At 38.1% G+C, this 23,047-nt stretch overlaps 1 protein-coding gene across 6 annotated transcripts in view; it reads right to left on the reverse strand.

Annotated features, from left to right (window-relative positions):
* LOC111866089 (protein misato homolog 1) overlaps positions 1-23,047 on the reverse strand; it is a 40,381-nt gene that overhangs the window by 14,730 nt on the left and 2,604 nt on the right. For 5 of the 6 annotated variants that reach the window (XM_023854668.2, XM_023854666.2, XM_023854664.2 and 2 more), the window contains exons 2-6: positions 15,957-16,037; positions 13,394-13,622; positions 8,174-8,406; positions 5,633-5,920; positions 1,706-2,022 (exon numbers count right to left, since the gene is read on the reverse strand). In XM_023854668.2, coding sequence (XP_023710436.1) covers positions 1,706-2,022; positions 5,633-5,920; positions 8,174-8,406; positions 13,394-13,415 — 860 coding nt within the window. In that variant the 5' untranslated portion in view covers positions 13,416-13,622; positions 15,957-16,037. Of the gene's footprint in view, positions 1-1,705; positions 2,023-5,632; positions 5,921-8,173; positions 8,407-13,393; positions 13,623-15,956; positions 16,038-16,179; positions 16,279-23,047 lie in introns of those variants that run through there. The other variant, XM_033752108.1, reaches the window with a different exon arrangement.

A 23,047-nucleotide genomic window follows, 5' to 3' on the forward strand; every position in this document is an offset into this window, starting at 1 on the left:
CTGTGAGGGTGTTACCCTAACGCATACAGTTCCCTGACAGCAGACCATCAATGCGCAGTATTACTGTTCATTTTTGGAACACAACCAGCGATCAACTTTGAGAAAGAAGCAACAACACTTTCTGCAGAACCCACCCATCATTTTGCAGGACAATGCTCGGCCGCATGCAGTGCAAGCTGTGGCTGATTTCTTTGATCGATGGGGCTGGGAAGTGCTGTACCATCCACCATACTTCCCGGACTTAAGCCCTTGTGACTTCAACTTGATTCCTAAGATGAAGGAACCACTTCATGGCATTCACTTCAGAACTGTTCCAGAGACCCTTCAGGCAGTAGACCTCTTCATTTGAACTATCAACACAACAGGCGCTGCTAAAGGTATCCTAAAACTTCCACATCGCTGGCAACAGGTTGTACACAATGCTGGTGACTACACTGAAGAACAGTAAAACTTTGAAACATGCATCTATTTTGTATCAGTTGTAAATAAATAGTTGCTACTATTAAAGTTCTAACCCTTGTAAAACAAACTTTCCCCACCAACTGTATTTCACACTGTGAAAACAGGTGGACAGTTACATTAACCTATGCCACCAATACAGCTGTGCCTTCAGAGAGAAACAACTTTTCAGTTTTAAGCAATCATTAGATTGGTGAAATGTCGCACATTTTTGATAGCTTATGATCCAGTGGCATTTCATTTTCAAGCAAAAAATTTAAAGACCCAGAAACAAGTGTAATGGGCATTTCACTCTAGCAGACAGGTAATTTTATTACGGATTATTATTTGATGCTGTCAGTAACTGGACTACACAACATCAATGGCAGTATATCTGATGAACTGGAAAGGATTTGGAAGTAAGCAGTCATGATCTAATCAATGTACTATCATGGTTTTTGTCTGGAGGGACTGAAGAACACCATGAGATGGTTCAATGAGGATAGCTGGTGTCCTATTTCAGATTTGAACTGAGCATTTCCCAAATATGAGTCTACTGTGTTATTACTACACCAAGCCATCTGTTGAAAAGATCAAGAAAACATTATTTCTGTCTGCAGATCTTCTCATGTCAGGCATAAAATCTTACATAGATTTAAATTATGTTCCAATCTGATGTGTAAATTTAACTAATAAATGGTCTTCTGTTACAGAATGTTCCAATGTGTTCACAGAGATTTTGCATCAGAACCTATCAGGCTATGTTCTGAAGGACAAGCTATGTTTTCTCAGGAAATTTTCTGTGCTAATTTTCTATAACTTTTGGTTTCCACTATGCATGCTACAAGTCCTGTACTTCTCACATTTCTTCATTTCATCATCCTAATACTGTCAGATGATGAGTGTAAATCAGGAATCTACTCATTACATCATTTTATTCTCTATTCTCTCTGGTTCAGCATTCTTGTTCTCTTTGCTTCTTTCAAACTTCTAAGACCCCCCCCCACTGAACTGCAGGGCAGGGACAAGAAGCTGACTACTCACCTCCAACTACTGCCAAGGTCAAGAAAATGAAGATTTATACATCCACTCCCCACACGCTTTCATGGCATAGTGCCTAATTACTTAAGCACAGGGACTTTTTTTTTTCCTTGGCACTACAGCCCCAGTGGGCCTAGGCCTACCTCCATGAACTTCTCTGTTCACTTCGGTTTTTCTAGANACAGGGACAACTTTACCTTACCTTAAGTCACTGAATGCAGATTACCTCCTAAGTCTCAGTTCTGGTACACCACGTAATACGACCGACTGGATCCAAACACGATCATTCTCTAAATTGGAGCTTGGAGAGAGTGTTTGCCAAAGGGGTCCTTCCCACTTCTCCAGTGTGTCCTGTAGGTATGTGTCATATCCCATGGCAAAAGGCAGTCCAAGACTTGCAACTGCTGCTCTACGGCCCAGCCTGCTCAAAGTGTCAGTCATTTCTGACAGTTGAGAATATATTCCAGTCTTCAGGCGATAACGGAGAGTCATTGTATCTAGAGCAGTTGCAAGTATAGCACTGCTGTGATATGCAAAGGATTCCTGGAACAGCCAAAATCAGTTCGGCAAATCCAACCAATCGTTAAATTAAAATATCCTACATGCTGGTAGATGCAGTTCCCCCAGTGCAGCACATATAATGATTTAATGAAAAAATGTGTGGTTTGCATTAATGTAGGAAAGGGTTTAACCTCTCCAGTCTCTATTTCAGGGTTATCACATCATAATATCAAGGCATTTAAAAGCCTCAATGCATGACCTCAGTTTACTATGTTGGCAAATCCCTACTGTTCTTTTCTGCCAATCAACACACTACAAACTGCAAAATAAAGAGGAAACCAAAAACAGTTTTCATTTAATCTTCATCTTATTACAATAAAGTCCCTGTCTATTTGCACTCTACTCCATGACTTTTAGCGCCTTCAAAATGCTTACATACAATAACATATTAGGCTCTTGTATTGGTGAATATTTATTAAATCTTCTGGGAAGGAATGCCCTGTGGTGTGGCAGACAGCAGAAATTTAAAGAAACCAAAGGTCGAAGATGAAGGCAGAATGATCCTTTGCAAAAAGTGATACATAGTTTCTACCAGATGATATGGCATCACACCCCAGAAAATTGTAATTGTAACTTGCATCATGACATTCTCTGCAAAAACAGCAACAAAGCAAAAAAGTAATCTGTGCAAAAGCACTGAACAAATGATTTCACCCCAGAAATTTAATTTAATAACTGGACAAACTAGACACACAGGTCTTGGAAACTGTTAATTGTGTGTGTATATTTTTTCCAATTTATAATTGAAACTGGTCCAAATATAGTATGTGTGCTGCAATAGTTTAAAAACTGACTCTGCCAGTTCATCTTACTACTATTACAACACTTAGGGAAGTGCCAGAATAGTTAATGATGTACTCCACATGTTGACATTCCGTTTCATAAAAATGTAAGTATATGACTATGAAGTAATTTATTAAGTCATTCATTACAATCGTTTTAATTGAGAATTAGATTTTCCTTAGTAACAGATATTTTAATTGGCCAATATAAGGAAAGATGAAGAAACAATTATCCAGTTAAAGAGTTAGTACCCAATGGCCAAACACGTGAATTATCACGAACTTCTTAATTTCAAGCAAAATGAAACATTAATATTTACTGTTATTTTTTAATTGTAATTCAGGTTTAAAGTTGAGCTAATATCACAAAACATTTCAAAACAGAAGCAAATACAGAATCACTGTGCCACACGACCTTAAGGCTAATGCATGTTTATGCATTTGCTCATATGTCATAAGACTATGAGACACAGCAGATCCAAGAGGAGTGGGCAATGTATGAAATATTTCAAAGTACTTCCACAGAATGCCTATATCAACAGGACATCACATTCTTCCAAAAATTGGGAAAACTGTTCACAGAAACATTACACATGCCTTGTACAGTGTATGGTAAATTAACAAACTATATTTTGACACTAGACATTTGAATCACTCACTCATGGACCTGAGCCCTTCTTGAGAAACCGCCGATTGTGCAGCTACTAAGAAATTCCCAGCATTTTTGGGAACCCAAAGTTTCATTGCTGAGTTCAAAAAAGCCCTCCAGTGGTCCCTATCCTTAGCCAGATCAATCCAATCCATACAATCCCAACCTCTCTCTCTTAAGATCCATTGCAATATTGTCACCCACCTACGTCTTGGTTTTCAGATGTCTCCTTCCTTCTGGCTTTCCCACCAATATCCTACATGTATTCCATCTCTCCTCCATATACAATACATGTGCAAGTGCATGCACATACACACAAAAGGTCATCGATTGGATTACATAACACTTTTTAGTGAGTTACTAAATAATGCTTTCTGTATCAAGACTATATAGTGCTGGATGACAGAATGACTAATTATGAAGCAAAAAAAAAACTGGAAGGAAATGGTCGTGTCCTAACAGAGGTACCATTTTGGCATTTGTCCGGAGGGACTGAGGAAAACCATGAAGAACCTCAGCTGGGGTAGCTGACATTCCAGCCGAGATATGAACTTGACACCTCCTAAATATAAATCTAGGGAGTTACCTCTAGATTAACCTGTTCAGTCATATGTCTGATCCTCAGCCCTTCACCAAAGATTTCTGATGTTCTTCTACAAATGACTACCAGCAATAATATGTATTGTAACATTACCAAACAGTTTAACAAGATATGTCATATGTTGCTAGGAAACGACACAGTAAACAAGTTCCTATGTCATCAAACAAGCGAGGCATTGCTAGGCAATGAATTGTTCACATGAAAACAGAGGGGCTGTTGGAGATGGTGTTTTCCAGGTGGTTCAACCCAAAGCTATGTAATGAGGACACCAGTCAGAGTTCAATTGGTAGGGTGCCAAGATGAACTGCTTGATGGCAAACCACCAGTCATAAAACGACTCTTCAGTAGTTAGTTCACAGTTAGTTACAGCCATCAATAGTTGTGAGATGGCAGGGAGCTGGCAATAATATAAGCAGAAGACACTGTTGGGAGCCAGTAACCAAACAATGACCAGCAAAGACAAACCAGACTGAGACTTAGCATGTACAGCAGTGGTTTGTCAAATGTGGAGGTTAGCGATAGCATTATAATTATTTGAAGTTACGAGTATAGGTGTCCAACAAATACAATTACCAATCCAAACCCCATGTCTAGTCACTAAATTGTGACAGTATTCTTCAGTTACTATACGTATAAATATACTAGTATTTACGCATTGTGCTAGTATGTTTGGAAAGAAATACACTGGGGCCATCAATGTTAACTGTGACCACTATGGTGTTGAGTAAAGCTCCTTACAGATTTCCAATTTTATTCTAAGGGTAGTGACTGTGATGAACCAGATGATGTAATGTACTTACATATTGTGTGAACCTCTGGATTGTGTTACCACACAGTGTGGTAGGTGGGTACTGACATTTCAGAGAAGCATGCTGACTGCCTCCATCTATAAAGTAAAGATGGACTACAAGGTGCCTTAACTCAGAGGCCACATTACTACACGTATGAAAACCTCAACTCACTATGTATTGTATTGCCTGTACTGCATCTGTAAAAATACTGTCATGTGTATGAGTGTAACTATAAGCAGGGTTTGGAGATTGGATTTATTGACTACTTTAACACATAACTCATGACTACACTTAATTATAACACCATTGCTGATCTGCACACTTTACAAATCACTACAGCACATGCTAAGTCTTTTCAGTCTGCTGTGTCTTCATCAGTCATTCCCTGGTAACAGTTTCTAACAGTGGAGATTCTTCAGCTTCTGAACTCACTTCATTGCCTGCTGGCTCTCAACTACACTGATTAAGTCTTCTCTTCACAGATTCCCTTACACCTCTCTGAACTCTTGCTCCAGTTGTTCTCCTTATTATATCTCAGCACGGACTGTGCAGAAAACACTGTTCACTGTTGTACTCAAATTGTTTCTGTGGGAACATGTTTGCTTGTGAAGGTGTAACTCAGTAAGGGTCAAGTATATTTGTTTATTAAGAATCTGTTGCCTAGCAGCAAATGTTGTTTCACCTTTTGTTTTGCAGTGATTACCCAGTAAGAGGTCTACATGCTACAATACACACCATCCCCAAGAGTAAGGCTGGAAACATTACTTACATTATAAAGCAGATGTGGGAATTGCCTAGGGGCCCCTGGCTGCCTCCAACCTGAAGATCCCGTACATAGTGGCACAAAGAGAGAACTATGGTCTGCCAGGCTATGGAAACTTAGTGCTAAATTTAACACTCTCACACTGTCCTGTCTTGGTGTTGTATTAATAAAGCTGGATGGTATTGCTGGAAACACCAATCTACTTTTTGTTGAGTATTCATCTTCTAAATATTCCACAGCACTTGTACCAAGACCAGCAAATCCATCAGAGCCATCTACAAGAATATGAAAACCCTGAAAATTCAAACATTTAACATGAGGCACAGAAAATAGGACATGTAGATGTTAGTGACTGCACTTGTTTATGAGACCAGGTTGAGAACATGAATCCATCAGTGTCATACAACATTTGACCATACATAGGGGTGCCATGGTTCAGGTGGTTTGTCACTGGTTTCATGATGCTGTGACCTGGGCTCAATTCCAGTCAGTTCATGTGTGATTTGTGACAAAGTAGCATTGTTATAGGTTTTTTCTGAGTACTACAATCACCCCTCCGAATTCTCAGTCCATGAAATGCTATATTCCCTCACTTTATCATTTGGGGTTGGTATAATTGGCCCCTTCCAGCCTAAAAGCACACCACAAGATTCAGTCTCACCCCACCCTATAAATTAAAAAAAAAAATAAACAGGAAAACATGTTCACTACTCAGGATATTGGATATTTAAAAGGATTTGGACCTCACCACTGCACCAGGTGTGCTATGTATGTCAGGCATCAAAAATTAATTGTTATATATTTGTTGAAGGTTTATTTAGTAATGTTTATCTGTTTTTAAGCTTGTTATCTGACAATAGTGTCAAAAGTTCAGACTGTACAGCGTCAAATGGCAGGATGATTAATGAATGATAAAAAAAGATGTCAAATGACAGTCATGGTTATCTGAAGACACTATCTGGATATCTAGGAAAACCAAGAGGAACCTGTCAAGATGGTGAGCATCCTGACCAAGATTTAAAACTGGAACAAGTCACAAGTGTGACTGCATGAGTCAACTCAACTTGGTGCAGCAACACGTCAAAGAACAGTTGGCATGCTAATCATACATAAAATGGACATACATAAAATGTTTAACCCTATAGGGTTAAACAAGATCCTAAGGCTCAAGCACTGGTGAAAATGACATACAACAGTATGGGTATGTGTTATGCATGGATGACAATAGGATTATAGTGTGTATGTAAAACTAAAAAATGAATAAACAAATATTGGGAAAACCAAGGACTAGATGGAGAGACAAAACGAGATATGCGAAATAAAACGAGAAAAGAGGACAAAGATAATCAGACGCACTAGAAGAATAGATTAGGCTTTAAGGATATCTACCCTGGTGGAAATGTTAATGACATATTTAAACTGTCAGATCCCATTTAATAGCAGGTTCTGCTACGGCTGCCTTGACCTGATTTGGTTACAGGCTGATTATAGTTGTAGTATTTAGAAGTGACAGTCCAGGAAAAGCTGCGCAGTGGATGGGCAGGTCCATTCGTGAACATTGAGGGGTGTTGTGATTAGTCATTCATCTGTCTTCAGTGCGAGCAGACGTCTCAAGTTCAGTTAAAAGCATTCTTCCTTGTACAGTCAAGTTAAAAATTTTGACTCTTGGTGTCATATTTGAGTGTATTATTCTCTATTTACTGTATTAATACTTTATTTTAATGTTTATTTTTATTCGTTGATTTTCTTGTTTATTTATATTTGTACATTTTTCTGTCTCCCTTAACGTGCCACCTACACGAAGTAAATTGAGTGGAAAAGTGTTGCATTCACAATCAAGAGAAATTGTTAGTAATGTATGTAAGTATATGAAAGAGGCTGGGCCAACAATTACAGTGAAGAACATAGGAGTGGAAGTAGCAAAGGCAACAGGTGTATCGGAAAGTAGTGTCAGAAGAATATTACAAGAAACAAAAAATATCGAATCTGGGACTTCCACTTCCTTAAAGAAAATCTACATCTTAGTTCATTTAAATTGCCAAGATTCTGTGTTGCAAGTAAACTATTTAGAACGTATTTTATACACAGTAACCCCTTCATTAATCACAGAGATACTACTTGTTCCTTAAATATTTAAACACTCTGTCATTTTACTGCTAATGTTAACAACCAGGGATGACCACTTTCTTTCATCAGAATATCCCTTCATGTAAAATATTGGAAATATGTGAACTTAATTGTGAATGCCAAACATGAAGTCATATTTCCTTGAAAATTCAACAGTACACTCTGCAGAAATTACAGTCTAATTCAGTCTGCCATGCAGACGAAGGGAGTGAACTGGCAGTGATATAGCCTCAAGAAAGTTCCTAAAACTAATATGAAAGTGCCAGGCAAGATGATGTAATAGTACTGCCTGACATTATAGATGTACAAACATTCACTGATAATGCAAATTCTAAGATTCATCACAAAATGCTTCATTAATTAGAGCCATCCTGGAAGATAAGTGACAGTATCTCCATCATTAAACACACTATCTTTCACCTGCATGTTTTCACACTCCTCCACATACAGTCTGATGCGGTCAATAAAGTCATCTTGAAACTGCTCCATTTTCCAAAGGTTGGCACCATAGTTAAAAACATCAAAGGGATTTGTGCCACTGTTGTTTTCATACTGGTTTATTAATGACACTGTTCGTGGGTGATACCTAGTCTGAAGGTAGTCAGCCCAGACATTGACAACATTGTCCAAATTGTAAACTTTGGGAAGGCTGCCTGGAAAATAGATGTACATTATGAAATATCAATCTTGCATTTTATACTTAATTTAATTCATCCGTGTGTGACCAAGAAACAGAAATCGAAATTTTATGACCATGTTATTGTATAGGATGCATCTTTAGCTTGTTGACCAGTTCCATGGCTCTGTGCTTCATGACAGCCTGTGGGCTGCTTGCTGCAAGGAGCATATGAATTCTGCTGATGAATCAGCATGTCTGATGGCTGATAACGTTTGGAATGAAGGGAAGTTCTTACCTTTGTTCAGAGACCACAGGAGGTGTTAAAAACGCTGTCCTCCTACACATGGACATTCCTCACAACTGCAGACGGGATTTGAAGCTGTTCTACAAGAATATTTGAAATTTCCCTTAGATTATTTTCTTTTAGTTCATCTGCCATTCAAGGGTTACTGCTGTAAACTTTGTCTTTCAAACAGCCTCAAAAGAAAAAATCACAAGAATTAAGATAGGGCGAACATGCTGGCCAAAACCAGTGCTGATAATTCTGTCCCTGAACACATGGGCCAAAGCCTGCATAGACATGGGCAGTTTGGGCAGTAGCTGAGTCTTGTTGAAACCAGGCATAGAGTCTTTCTTCTTCTGTTAGGTCTGGAAAGAACTGCCAAAAAACAGACTCTTATATATCTTTTGTAATTAACTGTTTCATTAAAAAGCATAGGTCCAACAATCTTTCTAGCACTTATAGCACACCAGACACCAACTTTCACTGGATCCAGCATGACTTCATGGGTAAGATGTGGATTCTGTGAACGCCAGTAGTGATTACTTTGCGTATTCATGTACGCAAGTGAAACCATGCTTCATCAGAACAGAATGCTGATTGAGAATCGATCTCACCTCTGATGACAGACTGTAGAAACTAACTGCAAAAATACACCCTGCTAGCTGAATCACACAGCTATGAGGTGTGCATGGATTACTGATGTTTTATATGGTCTAAGCTCCTAAGCTTCAGCAATTGTAGTACCGTTCTTGGACTACACTTTGACACCCCAGTCTCGAGTTAAACGTTTCAGTGATTTTCCAGGTGCATGTTCATGTCTGGCCTCTAGGTCATCTAACTTCTCCTCAGTACACACTTGCCGCTTATGTTTCTGTTTCTTGTCTATTAAGAGTCTTCGTTCCAAACATCAGCCATCAGGCATGCTGATTCACTGGCAACATTCATATGCACCTCGCAGCAAGCAGTTCACCAGCAACCATGAAGCACAGGGCCATGAACTGGTCAACATAAGTAAAAAAAAAAGTAAAGCTATCTGTACCAGGCCATGAAGGCCCATATGGTTGTGAGCCATTGAGAGTCCCACACTATCTAGACAATCGGCTCAAAGATGGCACTAAGGTTGTCAGCCTTACGTGTTGGTCACGCATTACTCCCCAGGAAAATTATTTAATTAATTCCTGGTACTCATTTCTGTTAGAGGCTGAGTAAACCCCAGGGCCTAGTGCGGCTGGAAGGATTAGGTCAACTGAAAAAATCCAATGACCTCATTGGGACTTGAACCCGCGACCTTAGTCAAAAAAACTCTGTATTTAAGCATTCTGTGGTATTAATATATCTTTTGCACACATATATGTCTTAAATGCACCTTACTATCTAGTCACCCTTCTTCCTCACTGCATGTTTCAGCTCTATACAGCCATCATCAGGTGTGGTCTATTTTGCTAAAATCATTGCACTCTATGTCAAAATTATGTATCATGTGTGAACGAGATATTTCCTATTTAAAATAAAATAAACTTGAAATAAATTAATATTTTAATTAATTAATTAATATCTTAATGTTCTGGATTGTAGTTGTCATCTATTCATTTAAGAGTTATTTGCTTGATAGTATTTCTCTTGTTGGATTTATTTGTGCTGCATTCCCTTTGTGGTGTGGGTGTTATCTGTAATCTGCAAATACACTCAACTCTCGATTATTCGGGATAATGGTGGGGTTGGAAATCACGATTAATCGAAAACCTGGTTAAGACAAATTTTATTAAAAGTAGTACTGTAATACTGTACCTTCATAATACTATAGGCTTACCAGTATTTAAATTTATTCAACCTCATTTTTATGTCATCTCATGGCCTATTTAATACTTTTTTACATTACAATGACGTATGAATTAGTTATTTCAATCACAGTGTTCAACAACATCCAACACTTTTTACGAATATTCACACTAAACACTTAAAAAAGTTTAATATTGTCGTTTACTTTTTCGCGGCATTTTCCTTTTTACGAATATCCGTACGAATCCTACGTAATATTAGCTTGTCACTTAATAAACTGTTCTCTTCACTCTCAAGATAGTCTAGTAAGGATTCCAAATGATTAAAAGCAGTACCATGTGATATTTTCTTACTAGAAGCACTGTCCACCTTTACCTCATTCTCACTCCCTTCCCACTCTTCTGGCTGCACCCCCACTGAACTTACGATTTCGTCACTGCTTAACATTTTGAAGCCCGGCTCACACGAGTCAAAGTCAAACCACTCTCTTATATTTTCCCCATTGACTTCTTCACCACCACGAACTTGGTTAGCCAATTTTGTCAATTCTATGGCTATCTCATTTTCACTGAATCCAGTGAATCTATGGATTTCGTCATCATCATTAGTGATGAAAGGCATCAGTTTCTTCCCAACTGATTGATAATTTCAAGTTTCTGTTGAATACTTAACACAACACGCTTACTTTTACACCCTGACATTTTGCTAACGCACTTGAAGATTGATACAAAGAGACTAACTGGGGTGGTGTATCTGTCCTTAAAACTTTCCACAAATCCTTGCATCCTTTCACCCCTACCCTAGAACATTGTGTTAGCATAACGGGACCAAAAAATGCAGAGCTCAGTTCACACTAGTGCGAAAATAGTGTTACAACTCACCATGTGAAGCAAAAGTGAATGAATATTAAACAACATATAAGCCTAAAAAAAAAGCCACGGTTAAGCCGCAAACCGGTTCATTCGCCCCCAAATAATCGAGAGTTGAGTGTATGTTAAGTTATTTACTTTTATTGTTAGTTTATGTTTACAGTCCTTGTGTTATTAGTGCAGTCCATAAGGATGTTGATGTAGTGCTATTATCAGTGGTGATATCTGCAATATGTAAAGGAAGTAGTAATATACATTATTTATTATGTTTTGTGTTTTTACATTAGTTTACTTTTTGTGGAGCATATGTGAGTGAAGCTGATACCACTACACCGACATCCTTACGAATTGCACAAATAACATGCTAAGCACAACTATAAACAACTATTAATACATACAAAACTAACAACAAAGTTATATAACACAACACATTATTTACATATTACAGAATACCAACGTCACAAAGGGAATGCAGCAAGAATAAACCCAACAATGTGAAATACTCCCATGGAAATATCTTTCATATGAATTGATGATGACCACAATGGAAAACATTAAGATGTTAATTCATTTTAATTCTAGGTTAATTCATTTTAATTAAGAAATATAGCGTTCACACGATACATAATTTTGATACTGAGTATAACAATTTTAGCAAGATGGAGAACACCAGATGATGGTCTTATGCAGCTGAAACATGTAGCGAGCAAGAAGGGTAACTAGATATTAAGTTGCATTTAAGACGGAAATATATGTGTACAAAAGATCACCATGTTAACCTGGTGGTCTCAGGGTAAAGGTCCTGCATTCTCATTCAGAGGGTTCTGAGTTTTATGCCAGTGTACATTTTTCTTCTGCTCATAGACTGAAATCTTCACCTCTATTGAAGATACATTTTGAGAATATGAAGAACACCAGAATTCGTTCACTATGATTCAGAGCCCACATAAACACATCAGTGATGGGGGACAATTAAATGGCTCCACTCACCCTGATCTGAGGATATTTAAAACCTTAAAAGCCTAATGTGCAGCTATCAAACAATTTCATCTCTCTCATAAATACTGCTGGATTTCCTTTATAACTTATAAGATTGTTTACTTAACAGATCTGAATGAAATTCAATTTTATTATCTTAGAGGAAAATCTGTACTGCAGTGGTGATCACCTTTTAATAGTTCAATTTAGTGTGGCAGTCTTCAAAGCAGTCCAAACACAGTCTAACATCACATTCTTCACACAAACACAATATGTCCCTCCCTTTTCTATGTTCTGTAAACATAGCACATCTCTGACAACCAGATTTCTTCTCAGTTTGTCATATGTTTGTCTTAATGACATTTTATGGTATTTAATAACATTTTCAAGTGTTGAAGTTACACTTTTAGTGAAAATATATATATTTTGGTGTCTTTTATATTATTGTTGCATTATTGACGGTGTACTTGAATAATACAAATGATACCTCACTGCATTAGGATGCTGAAATATAATATGAAGATGCAAAATCTGATGCCCCATTTATTCCATTTGGAATAACGGTATGAAGCAGCAGCTCCAACTGCAGACATACGTGACTGTGCCTTACACATATTTATCACTCATGTGCAAAACTACAAACATTACACTAAAATAATAATTAAAAAACATGAGTCAGTTGTAACATATGGTTTTAATTTTCCATTTGTTATTTGTTTCCATTTTGTTATTAAATTACCATAAGCAGTATTTTAATTCATATAAAAACAGTACTTCAAATAAAAATTCTGAATGTATTAATTTTATACACGTATGTAAGTGTTATGATGATGGAAACTTCTACTGGATTTAGTTTTACACGCCCTTACGGCCAGAACAAATATATGTTTCTTATGAATATTTCTTAAAATATTGCATAATTAATAACACACACATCATATGATATTCTTGAGATAATTCTTACTGACAGAGGATAACCTGATGATAATGATATGTCAAAACATGTAGCCACAACAATGAATTATTAATAATAAAAGTGTTGTCCTTGATAGTAATTTTATACTACTAGGTAACGGAGATACTTCAGTATCGAGACTTCAAATTATACTTACCAAGTGCTTCTGTATTGATCATTGCATTTTCTTCCTTCTCCAAATCATTAAGGAATACATTCTTCTCTTCTTTAGGAGTACATATTAATTCTACTTTCTCAGCAGGCCACTGAATGTCACTGGGTGTTATAGCTTGATTATGATTATACAAGACCCCTTCCTGTCGAAGGTGGCTGATATTGCCCTTTAGGTCAACTAGGAGCAGCCTTGGAGTAAACGTCACATATCCCTGTAACAGAACAGATTCTACTTCCTTACAAAGCACATAAATAAACTAGGCCTCATCAAATTTTCTACAGACCTAGGCACAACTTCCATGAAGTAGGAACCAACAAGGAACTGAAGAAAAAGACAAGAAAAACAATGTACAGTATAATGTCTGCTGTTTACATACATGAGGCTCTGCATTGTAAATTATGCAGATCTGCAAATCACATACAGGAATTTGGAAAATGCTTTTACAGTGTATAATTAGTAAGCAATGTACTATACCAACAACTTCCTCAAAACAAACGAGTTATGTGGAAATATTATCCAGTATAAAAAGGTAAAGCTATCTCTGTAACAGCTTGAAGACCCATGGGGTTGTGAGAAGTCAAGGTTCCCACATTATCTAGACAATCGGCTCACAGATGGCATATCAGTCCTGGATGATGAAGAGACAGACATTCTTTGAAATGGGGTACCTTTATTCCATTTGGATACAGGTTACAGGTGACTTCAATAAATACACATTATCTGCACCAACTTCAAACTCCTGAGGATGTTTGTATACATAACACAATCACAGCTGAGCATTCAGTAATTCTGCTCCAAATTCAGTAGGTCCTGGTTTCGATTCCTGGTCCTGGGGTTTCTGTTACCTTCCTCAGTCCTCCAGACAAATGCTGGGATAATATTTCAAAACACAGCATGACTGACTGAGCAACCCTGTGTAGCAGAGTCCATCTTCAGAAGCCAATAGTCACTCAGGTGGTCAAGAAATTCCATGCCTTTTATGGATCCCAGAACTTCATAACCAAGTTCACAACAGACCACCAGTGGACCCTATCCTAAGCCTGATGAATCCACTCCACACCCTCCCACCTTTTGTATTTAAGATCCATTTTATTATTATCCTCCCTTCTACTCCAAGTTCGTCCAAGAGCTCTTCCTTTCAGCTTTTCTGACCAAAATTTTGTATGCATGTCTCCTCTCCCATTTGTGCTACACTACCCCTCCACCTTATTCTCCTCAATTTGCTTATCCTGACAACATATTCCAAAGAGATCATCATTATGCAATATTATATTAACTCAAATGTTAGAATTATAACCTATATAACCGGCATACCAAAACAAACAAGGAGTGTGGAAAGTGCCTTTTATACTTGTAACAAAGATAATATGTCAACTTCTGATCTACAGATTACAAGATGAACACAATTTTTTATAAGCACTGTTTCTGAACCTTCTTCAGTCCATCCTTTCTTCCACTAATGATCAATCACCATGTAATATTAAAACCATGATGTGACATTTAATGTCATCTGTTCTATAATGGTTAAATTAATTTTAAAACAATAAATTACTTCAGCATAAACTGTATACTTGGTTGTGTTACAATCAACCAAGGCCAAAAAATTCATGGAAGGACCTCTGCCCTCCTCACCGTTATGACAGACCCCATATCTTAAGAGACACAGCTATAGTTCATCTTAGGTTATTACAGTGAGACAATTTTAGAGATTCATGCAAATAATATCATGTTGTCATGGTAATGCTCTGGCCTTGTACTCAGGCGGTATTCAGCTAAAAACTAACCAAAGTAACCCAAAAAATAAGATGTTACCCAAATCATTAAAGCAGTCAAGTTTCCACTTGAGCCAGATGCTCCTCCCATCAAGTCAGGTCATGCAAATTCAGACTCCTAGTGGAACCAACAAACCTAGAGCCTCCACATTTTACAATTTACTCTGATTATGGAAGATGCTGGAAATGTACTCTGTTAATGTCATCCGGAGAATGTTCATGCCCAGCACTGATTTCACTCAATTTATCTTTAATTCTTTCCTACACATCATTCACCAGCTACTGTGAAGCAAACTTGTACGTCTTGTGCTGACTTTTATCCCTAGACCAATGTTTCTTTAACTCTTGCTTCTGTATGGGACCTGTGCACTGTACAGTCATCCATTCAGTTGTGCCATTTAATGTGTAGAAATGCCACAAGTGTTGCACATTCTCCTCAAGAGATCTCTCAAGTCTGTGCACAGTAGACCAGGGATTCAAGTTTAAATACATTTCCCACAAAAAATGTTCAAACACAGATTATGAACATTTTGTGCAAGTGCCAGGAAAGTGCACAAACAATACACAGCACTTCTAAAATCTACTGCAATATGCATAGGTTTTATGGGTAATGCGTTAGGTTTCAGGTTTGTTGCTTACACTAGCAGCCGGACTCTCCAACGCATGACTTATGGAAGAAGAATCACCTCTTCCACTAGAGTGGTTCAACAATTTGCAGGGGGCTTTAAAATGACCTCACTGTATTTCCCAAAAAAACATAAAGTTGAACTTGCCTCTGATGTAACACCTTCCCGAAAGAGTATGTCATGATTAATTTCAGATGGAGTGTCTGCATTGTACACAAACCCAGCCTCCTACAAAATTGGAGAAATAAAAACAGCTATCAGTTCAATGTATGACTCCTGGTGTTCATTTATACAGAGTGATCCATTTTAATCAACAATCTAACAAAAAGTGTTGTATTTTGTATCTCAATGTGCAATCACTGAAGCATACCAGTCCTTTATTATGGAGTTCTGCACTTAATTTCAGTTCCACAGATGACACTTTTTGATTCAGAAGGATGGCATCATGTGTTATGTGGCCAGGACAACAGTGGATATGCTAAAGGAATTCTCTGGAGACAGGTTCATTCTGAAAGAAAACTGTGGCCATCAAAATTCCCAGACATAACACCCTGACTTACACTGTGGGTTTCTCTTAAAGAATGTGTGTATATAAGACAGGGCCATAGTTCAAGCGGTTAGTCACTGGCTTCCCACCGCGGTGGCCATGTTCAATCCCAGATTTGGTCAAGTGGGATTTGTGGTGGACAAAGTGCCGCTGGGGTGGCTTTTCTCCGAGTACTTAGGTTTCCCCAGCTAATCTTCATTCCACCAAATTCTCCGTCATCATAATCACCTGGGGCAGGCTACAATAGGCCAATCAGTGGGTGTTGTGCTGAGTAGACCCAGTTAGACTCCACCCCCCCCCCACTAAACGAAATGTGTACATATAGAAGAAATCCAAGAAGCATACAATAAATGGGAGTAATGAAAATGTCATTTGCAGCAACATGATGGAAACTCTTAACACGTTTCTCGAAACATGGTCAAGTGAAATGATGCACATATTCGGCACAATGAAGGGCACTTTCAATGGATGCTATGACCATTCATTTATGTCTTGGATTTTGGATCATTTCATGTCAAATTAAGACAGGCCAAAACATGACCCCCTCTGAACTGAATGACTTTTGTGAAGCTGTAGTCCCAAATTTCATTGATTTATGACAAATGGAATTTTAACACCAGACATCTAAGATGTCATAGAACTCAATTTCTTGGCACAAAAATTGGCATAACTTCTACTTTGAGAGACAGAGCTCATTTTGTGCACATTTCAAAGCTAACAATATGTCATTGACTTTTTGGGCTTATCCATCATCCTGTTCTTTATTTACACCAATGTTTCAGAGATAGGACTGTCTCTATCCTAAGGTAAAAGCCTCCTCAGTTGGGCCCAATCAACACGGCTAGTTCTCATCTCCACACACTGCAACCAATGAAAGATAGCATATATAAACCAAACACAACAAAAAGCATCAGCAGAAGTTATGACAAATATTACAGAACTCTGGACACATTGCTCTAGCACCTATGGTCATTCGTAATTTAATGACCAGGGTCCATAAAATCAGCATACTATCAAAACAGGACAACACTAAAGTGACAAATTCTAAAAGAAGTGATTATAAACTCAATGATAGCCCATGGCCTATCAACCTATAAGATCAGAGATAAGAAAAAACAGGTATGCAGATGGATACAACATGCATCAAACACTAAAATTCAAGAAAACAAAAATTTCCACATACCAAATACGATCTAACAAACATAATATTAAACCCTGGCCTTAGTTTTACTGCACAAAAGTCTTCGGTTATTGCATGTTGATTTGCTGCCACGAAAACATATTCTGGTTGCTGCAGAAATGTGTTTCAGTTGCCGTAGCCTAGCAGGGCACAGTTGTGCAGGCATCATTTCACAAGCAAGATGCACTTGGGGAAAACCTCTTGAAAGTTCAACTGACATTTTCAGAATTGTTATGAATTTCTGTTTTCACAGTAGTTTCCACTCTTTACAATTTGCTTGTTGGGTAGTTACCCTTACCAAGTTGTTCCCTTCAGTGGCTAACTCACAAATTGATCAAAAACTTTAATTTAAGGATTACATTGCAGTGATTTTGGCAGACTTCTACAGTCTTGGCATTGTCACTTTCACCACCATCTTTGGCATTACATTTTATAGCTTTGATATCTTATGACATCTGTCACAGTGAATATTTAACTGACAAAGTTTTTCAGGCATCCAAGGAAGCACATTTCTGACATTATTGCACCCACTTTCACAAAATGGGTTACAGCAAAAAGGACTGGTGACAAGATGCTGAAATTATAGTAAACACATTTAACCAGCAAAATTTACAATATAAAGTAAATATCTCTTACAGAAACAGAGAAAAACATTTAGAACATGTGAACATATCTCCAAAGAACACTGCCAACCATGTGTGGACCTGCCCTATGTGTACAGCTAATTGAATTCTGTCTCACTAGATGCATTATATAATATGCTTCTAGGCTACTCAGGATAACAGCCTTAAGGAAGGAACAGTGTCACACAATGGCTGCAAAATGTCTCTTGCTAGGCAGTGGTAACCTCAACATCTTTCCATGGCAACATACCACCAAGTGATGACAGAAGACTTTTGGATGCAGTGTCTTCCATGTGGTCCATGCTCGTCATGGCTAGGATGTCATGAGAGTAGAGAGTCAGCCGCCATCCAGCAAGGACATGAGCATAGAAGAAGAGGAATACCAACTTTTGTGAGCTGCTACCTAGCAATGCCTAGCAAAGACACAGAAGCCTTCATGTTTGCTGCAATGATTTATAAACTGTATAGATTAGCAACAGTGTTATAATTAGTTTTAGTTACAAGTTGTAAACATTCAGTAAATCCAATTACCAATCCAAACTCCATGTCTAGTCACAATTATGACAGCAAATAAGCTTGAGTGTTGCTTGTTACAGACCAAGGAATTACCAACACATCCAAAACTTTAAACAAAGTTACTATTGAAGGTGTAAAATGTTTCTATAACAGCAAACAGGGTAATGCCAGGTAAAAAAGATTACAAATCAAATAATATCTCTAGTGTCAAAAACCATGACCAAAAATAAGTGCTGCTGTACATCTGAAAGAGACGTACTCTCATTTTAAAAATTCACACTCAGGAGTAAAAGGGAAGAGCTTGAGCAGCTCAGTTGATATTTGAACTAGGCTATGGTCTAGATCGATGGTTCTCAACCTTCATGAGACCGCGGCCCAGTAAGTTCTTTTTTTTATAAGACGAGGGCCCAGTCCCAACAAATTTACTTGTAAATACCTTTCCAGTTTTGTTAAAGTTCATGCATTAAGCTAACGTAATATCAGTAATTAATTATAGCATAATCATAAAGAGTATTAGTACACTTATGTATATGGTGTGGCATGCTGACAAACATAAAATTACATTTAAATTGGTTATCAATCACTGGACTAATGAAATCTTGTAGCATTTTGTAGTTTCCTCAGACCAACATCATTAAATTAATTTGTGCTAATTTTCTTGGAAGCACCGTTTTCTATGCACTCCATGCCATACCAAAGTAGTGTAGGCAACTGATTCCTCCCAGAACTGTCTCTTCTCTATAATGTCCAGACAGGCTCTGGGGCACAACCAGTCCCCTATATAATGGGTAGAGGTGGCTGTATCCCTGGGGGTAAAATGCCAGTGGAGTAAAGCTGACCACTCACCTCCATCTAGTACCAAGGTCAAGAATGGCGGGGCTATACCTCTACTACCATACATTATCTTCATGGCATTGTACTTAATTAAGTACAGGGTTAACTTTACCTCTTACTATAAGAGTAAAATTAGGCTTTCATTAAGTGTCTGTCTTTGTGTCCCAGAAACTGCATTATGGTAACTGCAAGTGGAACACCTACTGTGCGTGCGAGTGCGCGGGGGTGTGTGTGTCTGTGTGCATGTACAATTCACAAAAATGTGAAGTTGGCATTTGAAACTATCCGACTAACAAGAAGCAGGGAGCAGTACAACGCATGCAGTAACAGGAGCAAAACACAACACAGAACACGATACACAAATGTATGTAGGAAGAATGCTCACATAAAAGAGGATTGGCGTAATTTGCGTGTTTGAGTGCGACGTAGGATGAATCCTGAAAAGTTTTATTATTTAGAATTCATCGACATATATGACGAATACAGATTTTAGTCATTTTAGAATGAAGACATCATGGCATGCAGTACAATAGTTTAACGTGCATAAAGACACCTGAGGATGGCACATTAGTGCTGAAACATGTAGTGTGGAAGTGAAGAGTGGGGTGAAAAAGTGTATACGCTGTAAGACGGTTAGCATAAACCATGGACATGAATCAGCGTAACAGGATGCTAAAATATAACATTGTCAGCAGTTATGTTTATGGTAAACCTCTTTTGCCTCAATAGTGGCCCACAAAGCACAGTCAAGTGGTCATGATTCTGCAACAGTTATCATCAAAAGTTTCTGGCACATTTCAGAGCTAAATACAAAATCACATGTGAAACTAATTAAACATTTTCCAAAAGAAGCATAAACTAAATATGGACATTTTCTTTTTCTCATTGGCTCTACAGTCTCCTTTGGCTCTGGCCTCTGATTTTCAGTTTCATCATAATTTTACAGATGGTAGGATTCCTTGGGTAAGTGATCTGCACGTTACAAAGCCTGCTGGGAATCGTGGACTCAGTGCAATGTGATAATGCACACGTTGCCAGTAACATTCCCCGTGGTGACGTGACAGCGTAGAAGCCACTGCTAGGGTAACAGGCCAGTAAACACTTCCCCCCACCACTGTGACATAACAGAGGATGCTGCTGCTGCTAGGGGCACCCAGAAGCAGTATAAGAAGCCAGTCCAGTGAGAATATGTGTGTGCCAAGACAGAGCAGTGGAAGACAGTGTGCACTGACAGAAGGCAAAGTGTGTTGACAGAAACCAGTGGTTAGCCAGCATGGAGAGCAGGGCAGTTCTACAGTCTAGTGAGAGTTGTTAACATGAAGGGAGCAACTGTGAAACAACTTGTTCAACATTTTGTGTTATAGTCGTGTTGAACTGTAGTTACAGCATTGACTAATAGAGTGACATCACAAGAATACACTCCTCGAGACTTGTTTTGCGACAAGGCCTCTACCTAAACACGGTACAACAAAAAAAAACAGAATAAGCATATACACAAACCAAACACCCACGGCTTGTGTAAGATTCAAACCCACGATCCCAGCTCCCGAGTGAACGAAAACAATACATGCCTTAGACAGATCAGCTACCATGACCGGCAAATATGTACATATAGAAGACATATTTCTAAACTCTAAACACACATAAATAGAGGTTCTCAACAATCCAGTTTTCATGTGGAGCTATGAGCTTCAAAAATGAAATACCTACAATTTACTCCCTGAATTACTGCACTGCATATAATGAAAGGACAGAGCATCAGCTACTAAGCCTATGGTTTCAACTCCATCCCTTAAAAGATAGAAGAAACATGTTTCTTTAAGTTGCCTCATCAACAGATGTAAAGCGATTCCTCAAAGTAAAATATTTCACAAAACCCAAGCCCAATGAAGTTCCAACATGATACTAGCTTGCTTGCTTGCTTACTTACTTATGGAGCTGAGCCTTTCTGGTGGAGCCACCAATTCTGCAGCTACTCAAGAATTTTGCAGCATTTTATGGAACCCGAAGGTTCATTACCGTGTTCACAAGAGCCCTCCACTGGTCCCTATCCTGAGCCAGATCAATCCAATCAATACCATCCCATCCTTTCTCTAAGATCCATTTTAATATTGTACACTCACCTACATCTTGGTCTTCCCAGTGGTCTCTTTCCTTCTGGCTTTCCCGCCAATATCTTATACGCATTCCTCGTCTCCCCCATTCGTGCTATATGCCCTGCCCACCTCATCCTGCTTGACTTGATCATTCTAATTATACTTGGAGAAGAGTACAAGTTATGAAGCTCTTCATTATGCAGTTTTCCCCAACCTCCTGTCACTTCATCTCCCTTTGATCTTAATATTCTTCTCAACACCCTGTTCTCAAACACCCTCAGTCTGTGTTCCTCCCTTAATGTCAGAGACCAAGTTTCACACCAATACAGAACAACAGGCAAAATTATAGTTTTGTATATTCTAATTTTTATGTTTTTGGACAGCAGACAAGAAGACAAAAGGTTCTGGACTGAAAGGTAGCAAGCATTACCCGAGTTAAATCTCCTCTTAATTTCCTCCTGAATCAGGTTTCGATCGGTTATCGTTGTTCCCAAATATCTGAACTGTGCCACATTTTCAAAACATCTGTTTCCTATCTTTATATCATGATTTTGCCCTGCATTTTGGTGACGAGACAGCAACACATACTTAGTTTTCTCAGTGTTTATTTCTAGACTTACCTCTTTACTTACATCAATTAAAGTTTGTGTTTTTTTCTTTATGGTATCTACATTATCACCCAGTAGATTCACATTATTGGCATAGGCCAACAGCTGATGTGTCCCATTTAATTTCAGTCCCACATGGTTTCCCTGGACCTTTCTAATGCCATATTCTAAAGCAATGTAGAAAAGGAGCAGCGATAAAGTATCTCCTTGTTTTAGACCATTCTGGATAGGAAATTTATCAGACAAATGTTTACCTACACAGACTTTACTATACATTTCATTTAAACGCTTTTTAATCAGCCTAAATAGTTTCATTGATATCCCAAACTCTATCAGAATATTGTACAATACTTCCCTCCTAAATGAATCATAAGCTTTCTTGAAGCCTATGAATAGCTGATGTACTGTCTCATCGTACTCCCATTTTTTCTCCAATATCTGACAAATAGTTTTAAGCAACTTAAGATTTTAACAGCATATTTGTTGTACATACAACACACCATCTTATATGTAACTAATAAGTGTAACTACACAGTAAATAAACAAGCACACACACACAATACAAGAAACAACAATGACTACCATAAATTTGTGCATAACTTACAACTTTAACAGTAAACCTTCAGTTGCTGTGATATGTTGGGTTTTTGGACTTTATCCATCGTCCTGGTTTTTTTAAGATAACAAATAAAAACACAAATAAAAACAGTGGGGTCCGTTAGAAAGAGCTAGCCTCAATCAGTGATTGAGGCTAGCTCTTTCTAACGGACCCAACTGAATAGGTGTTTTCCTTCACCTGAGGACGGAAACAGATCCAGTTTCCGAAACGTCGTG

This window comes from Cryptotermes secundus, unplaced genomic scaffold, assembly GCF_002891405.2.
Source record: "Cryptotermes secundus unplaced genomic scaffold, Csec_1.0 scaffold318, whole genome shotgun sequence".
Classification (NCBI taxonomy): Eukaryota; Metazoa; Arthropoda; class Insecta; order Blattodea; family Kalotermitidae; genus Cryptotermes; species Cryptotermes secundus.